At 47.4% G+C, this 6,557-nt stretch overlaps 1 protein-coding gene across 4 annotated transcripts in view; it reads right to left on the reverse strand.

Annotated features, from left to right (window-relative positions):
• The window catches only part of PCSK5 (proprotein convertase subtilisin/kexin type 5), a 462,552-nt gene extending 461,733 nt beyond the window's left edge, over positions 1 to 819 (reverse strand). For all 4 annotated transcript variants that reach the window (XM_077759370.1, XM_077759369.1, XM_077759368.1 and 1 more), the window contains exon 1: positions 563 to 819. In XM_077759370.1, coding sequence (XP_077615496.1) covers positions 563 to 754 — 192 coding nt within the window. In that variant the 5' untranslated portion in view covers positions 755 to 819. The remainder of the gene's footprint in view (positions 1 to 562) is intronic.
• Positions 820 to 6,557: the final 5,738 nt, after the last annotated feature.

Here is a 6,557-nt window from a genome sequence, read left to right on the forward strand (position 1 = left end):
CAGCGCCCAGGGCTTCTCCCCCCACCCCGCACCCCCCACAGGAGCAAACTACTTTCAGGGCTAAATTCAGGTCTGAGCAGGAAAGGCTTTCCCTTCCTCGCCGCCTTCTGACCCTGGCTCTCAGAAACCGCAAGGAGCGTGCTCAGCCCCCTAGCCCCCCGAAAGAGCTCAGGCTACCAGTGCTCCCTGACTTTCCAGGTCACAGGATCCGGCTGGGGCTGAACCCACCACGGGGGTATGCACACTCGGAATCTTTCCAGAGACCCTACCTGTGCCTCGTGGCTTGCAAAAAAGAAAAAAAAGAAAGAAAGAAAAAACAAGTAAACAAAACCAACCCCGCTAACTTTGCGGGGAGAGAGAGAGAGAGAGAGAGAGTGTGTGTGTGTGTGTGTGTGTGTGTGTGTCAGAGAAAACAGCTCAAGAGTTAGGGCAACAGCTGCAAGCGCACATCTGGAAGAGGGGGAGGGGGGTGACAAGGAGGGGCGCAAGAAGCGCGAGGTCGCCGGGGTCTCCCCCGGCCCCGGCAGCTTCGGGGCGGAGTACTGGGCCGGCCCGTCGTTACCTGTCCCATGTTGATGAATCCGTACTTGCTGGCGATGCGGTTGGCCTCCGGGAAGCCGCCGGCGATTTTGACCGCCCAATGGTTGGTGTAGACGCGCGTCCGGCACACGGGGAGCAGGCAGCCCCCGAGCAGCGCCAGCACGCACAGCAGGTCCGGGCGTCCCGGGCGGCCGCCGCGGCTCCCCCAGCCCATGGCCCCGGCGCCTCGCTGCCTCCCTCGCTCGCTCGCTGACTCGGCGCACGAGCGGCGCGCACAACTAACTTNGTCCTAGCGCCGCCGGGTTCTCCGGGCTGTAACCTCCAAGGGTCCAGGGCAGCAAAAGCAAGACTTTCCAAAGGGCTGGGAGCAGAGCTCCCGGCGTCGCGGCTTCACCCCCTTCTCCCCCTTTTCTCCTTGCATTTGAATCCGTTCGCCGCCCCCTCCCGGAAGACTAAAGAGATCTACGGGACGGTGAGAGTCCAGCGCCCCGAAGATTCATTCATCCTAGCTCTGAACCTCCTTAAGCAACTCAGTTGTTTAGGAGGAAGGTCACTTGCGTGTCAACTGCCGAACAAATAACCCGAGATTGTCACTTCGTTAATTCTTCACGCTTTTCAGCAACTGTTTATTTTACACACTCGGCTTCCCGGAGAAGCTACCACCCAGGACCGTAAGGCGCATCGACTCTTGCAAGCGCCAACCACGGGGACTCGCGGTGCTGACTTTCGAAATCTGTGCGTCGGAGACTAGGCAACGGCACGGGAGAGTAGAACTCCAGTCGCTGAATCGAGGAGGGAGGCTTCTATGAATATTTGGTATGAAAGTGGATGGAGCCGTTCGGGCCAAGGGAATAACTTCATTCATTCGTTCCACTAGGTCTGATGAGAGCTGCTTTTTCTCCACCGAGGGGAAAGTTTTCCAACTTTTTCAAGCGCGGCCCCGTAACAGTGAGAGACTTCAATGCAAAAAGGACCACAGAGGAAGTTCAGATGAAATATGTGCCTGAGCCGGCTACATCACTGTCTCCGGGCAGTGGGCAAGAGCGAGCCTGGATTAACCCCGTTTCTGCTGAACAACTTCCCCGCCTCTTTTGGCGGCCCAGGATGATGCCTTGTGAAAAGAAAATAGATCCTTTAGGGAATAATTCGACTGGCCCCCAAAGTAATTGCTGTCCCCCTGGCTCCCACCCGCCCCTTTTTTCTCCCCTTTCCTAAGCATGGGTTAAATGGGCTTGAGATTAATTAACCCATCACGTCTCTAGCTTTGGGTAATGAGTCTTTCATCCGCCTAGGGCTTCACTTTGCTCCCTTCTCCCCTCAGCTGAGCCATAACTGCAAACTCAAGATGCATAAATGTATTAAAGCTCGTCAAATTCGTAAAGTTACATTCAGAACTCCTAAAATGGTCACTTTATGACATTTGGCACATCGTAGAAGGCATGCTACGTTATTTAATCTTTTTTTTTTTAATGTTTATTTATTTCTAGGAGACAGAGAGAGAGACAGCGTGAGCAGGGGAGGGTCAGAGAGAGAGGGAGTCACAGACTGAAGCAGGCTCCAGGCTCTGAGCTGGCAGTCAGCACAGAGCCTGACGCGGGGCTCGAACCCACGAACCGTGAGATCATGACCTAAGCGAAAGTCGGACGCTTAACCGACGAAGCCACCCAGGCACCTCCCTCACTGATGAAGACGTGGAAGGTCAGAAGGACTAAATTATTTGCAGAAGGACATATATCTTACTGTTTATTTGACTGATTGGGCACATCCGGTGAGCACCCAGAACTTGCTAGGCATTGTGCTTGATAAGGAAGAAAGAGCCAAGAGGGTGAGAAAATGGGGCACAAAGGATTAGTGACATTCAGACTCTGAATAACTCCAGGGTAAATACGGTTTATTATTGTTGTTGTTGTTGTTCTTCTTTACTGGTGGAAAGGCCTAAGCACTAGGCGTGGGCTTCAGTGTTTCAGTACAGTCTTGCTACTGACCAGTATCTTTGCACACACCACTTCCTCCGTCCCCAGTGCGGAGTCCAGCAAGTTTACGATCTATTAGGTCACTGTTAACTGCCACACAGCCCCACCTACTTCTATCCACAGGACATTGGGTTGTCCTTCCAGAAGCTGATGGGTTTCAGATGGGAGGGGAAGAGCTCAATCGAAATCCGTATCTCAATATACATCAATCAGTCTTTCCTCCCTTCAGGACTGGGGGCGTTAGCTGTCAAATGGTAGGGAGCTCTTTCTGGGGATGATCACGGGAGGGTGGCTCCTGTGAGGAAGACACAAGGTACTTGATGAGTCAAGGCTGAAGCGAGGCTTGTGGTTTTCTCTGGGATTCTGGGGCCATTATTGTTTAGGACTGCATAAAATGCTTCTCTCTGAGAGCAACGTTGCCTCTGGGCTTCAACTTTTGAATAAAATGAAGAGGCGTCACTGCACCTGGTCTCCTGAGGCCTGATGGTGCTTTCCTACACAAGGCCACCTCACTGACAGTTTTTCTCCATGCTCTCTTTCCCCATTTTCTTTCTAGCTAAGATTCTTGTCTTCCGTGAGCACGTCCTGTGTGGCCCGTGCACACAGCATTCACTGCATTGAACATGAGAATTGGAAAATGAGGTAGGAAACGGGCAAACCACTTTTTCTGCTCTGTAGACCAATCCCTGGGCCAGCATTTTTAGCTTCCTCAAAGAGTATTATAGTCTTTCGTCTGGATGCATATGCGTTTACAAGGGAAAACCCTAGCTCTGTTCAAAAACTAGAAAAAGAGCTGGGACCCCATCTATCTGTCAGATTAAACACATGAATGTAGACGCATTCATCTTGTCCATCACATTTGCAGTTGCTTTCCAGTTCAGTTATCAAGAGCGTGACTCTTGAACTTCCCTGATACTGGAGGAAACTCCTCTACCCTCGATGCAAAGGCACATCCTGCTTCCGGCTTTGGGATCTGCCTTCAGAACTCATTAGCCTCCTTGATTAGAGCCAGTTGGCCACAATGAAGCTTCCTGATAAAGATCAGTGGCTGAAACACACACACACACACACACACACACACACACACACACACACACACNACGTTCTTTCCCGACCTTAAGCCCGATTGGTTCCCACAGCCAGCTCCGTTATCCATGCCCCCGTAGCCAAAGGAACAAGATAGAATAAAAAGAATAGCAGTGGCTTGTGCAAAACCATCACTAACATTGGAAAAGAAGCTAAACCCAAGACTTGCACAAATGCTTCCTTTTTGTATGCAAAGAGTAGCCCTGCAAATCTGACCCTTGACTCTTCCCCCAGAACGTTCCATATGGCAGGAAATCAGGCAGTTTTAAGTTTTACTCTGCCTTATACTTAAGCAACATATTACTTGATAATGAGGCCCCACTAGTCTTTGGCCTCTCTGCCAAGGTCCCTCACAGCTTTAAAAGAAAATTACAGTGAAATGCAGTGAATAGAGATCCAGGCAGTTTAGTAGGAGAGGTGAATAAGAACTCTGTAAGGGTTCATCTGGAAACTCTGCAAACGAGAATTGTTCTGAGGAGAGTTCGCCTTGTGAGACACCTCACTTCTTCCTCTGCTACACCTCTGCTGAAAATTGACCGTTAAGGGCTCTTCTAATCTCAGAGTCTGTGAATCAATAATAAATTGGTAATGGACAGTTTGGAGCTGACCAGGAAGGAAAGAGATGCCACTAGGAATTTCACTGCCCAGGAGTAGAGTCGCCAAATTTATGGAGATTCTAATCACTTTCCCAGTGTATCAAATTCAGAATTGGCAGTGAAAATTTGTCAAATGTAATGATAATAATAAATGGTAGCAATAACTACCATTTATTAAGGACTCATAATATGGCAGGCACTGAGCCAAACACATTTCAGGCCTTAATCTCATTCACAGAGCATCAGAGCTGAAAGAGATCTTAGATCTCAGAGAATCTAACTTCTTTATTTCATAAAGAAGAAAACTGAGGCCAGTAGAAAACTGAATTGGAAGACAGTCATCCTATCACGGGAAATTAAGTTCACAATGCATGAGTAATATAAATAAAACAAATAGATGGCTACAAGGACCAAAGATGACAGTGTGCTACGAACCTGGGGTTGACATTGATTTGACTGGCACTCCCGGGTTAATATGACAAATTTCAGTAGAGTGAAAACTGGACTTAACATTTCTGATTTCTTAGATATTTAACCACCACCATTTAAAAACATCGTCCGTGACATGTATGAGGCAGCACAAGTGTTAACTCGGGGCTTGATTTTGCCTTTATTGCAAATGAGGTATATAATGGGACACTAGCAGGTGGCTAATAGCCTGCAGATTTCAGGAAGCTTAGGCTCATCTTTGACCTGTTTGAGGTGGATTTAGATTGGCACGGTTGACCCCCTTCTGTGGACATTTAAATCCTGCAATGACAAATTGGCTCCCAAAGGGCTTTCAGTTGGAAGGAAGGAATAAAGCATGCCAGTGACTTCTTTGGGATATATATGAAGGAAGTGACCCCAACTGTCTATCACCTTCTAGCCTCGACCCCTGGGTCCCCAAGCAGTATCCCTCCAGGACGTATATGATGGCTGGATGTGATGTCACTTCTCCGCACCTCAGACTCGAATCCAAGGAAAACCAAGTAGAGGAATGATGGGAAAAATCAAAGAAGTAGGCTTCGATGTTGGAGTTTCACCTGCCAAAAGGAATCAATCCCACGTCCATGGTAATCGCCCTCCTCCAAGGGCTATGACTTTCTCTTTTTGTAGTGCCTCTGACCCCTTTTTTCCAAAACATTTTATTGGCTTTTTAAAATTCTTGAACCTCTCAGAGAATTAGGAGTTTAATAACTACCAACTCAGTAACTTGATCTCGCTTAGGAACAAGTTAAATGGACCCTAGGAACTCAGTTTTTGTTTTGTTCTGTTTTGTTTTGTTTTTGAGTCCGGGCAGTAGCTCTAATTCACTGATGCCAAATGATACATTAAAATTCAAAACATATTCACTAAGACTTGTACTTGTTTATCTGAAGCAAGATAAATTGTGACAAAATTATTTCACAAATATCTTGTAGGAGTACATACTTTCATGCTTATTATATTCCACCATTTCCAGAAACTGTATCTAGATCGTAATGCATGACAGAACTTCATTTCTCCGATGTTTTTTTCAGGATGTAGTTATTATACAACCATTGTGTAGCTACTCAAGCACTTCCCTACCAACCTTGCGTGCCTCTACTTCAGATGTTATTAATGTATGGGAAAAAAGGACCTCTTTTCTTTTAAAATTTTTTAATATTTATTTAGGTGTTTTTTTTTAATATTTGTATTTATTTCTAGGAGAGAGAGAGAGAGACAGCGTGAGCAGGGGAGGGTCAGAGAGAGAGGGAGACACAGACTCTGAAACAGGCTCCAGGCTCTGAGCTGGCAGTCAGCACAGAGCCCGATGCGGGGCTAGAACCCACGAACCGCGAGATCATGACCTAAGCGAAAGTCGGACACTTAACTGACCAAGCCACCCAGGCACCCCAATGTTTATTTAGTTTTGAGAGACAGAGAGAGAGAAAGAATGAGCAGGGTAGGGATAGACAAAGAGAGGGAGACACAGAATCCGAAGCAGGCTCCAGGCTCTGAGCTATGAGCACAGAGCCCGACACGAGGCTCGAACCCACAAGCCATGAGATCATGACCTGTGCCGAAGTTGGAAGTTGGTTGCTCAACCGACTGGGCTACCCAGGTGCCCCTAAAAGGACATCTTTTCTCACCCTTAACCCTTAGATGCTTGGTCAAGGTATTTATCAGCGAGACATTCCAGAGTCAAACCTCAGCGCAATCATTTACCAGGAAGTTCAGTTTAAACTTATGCCAGGGAACAGCTACGGTTCTTTCCGATTCTATATACAGAATGACAGCAACGTTCCATTTTCAGAAAGGTTACTCCACACTTACAAATAATTCATTGATAAAATGTTATTTTTTTAAAAGCAGCGGAATACAATTCACTAGGAAGCTTTTCAGGGCTTTCCAATTT

Source organism: Crocuta crocuta, unplaced genomic scaffold (genome assembly GCF_008692635.1).
Source record: "Crocuta crocuta isolate KB4526 unplaced genomic scaffold, BGI_CrCroc_1.0 scaffold41, whole genome shotgun sequence".
Classification (NCBI taxonomy): Eukaryota; Metazoa; Chordata; class Mammalia; order Carnivora; family Hyaenidae; genus Crocuta; species Crocuta crocuta.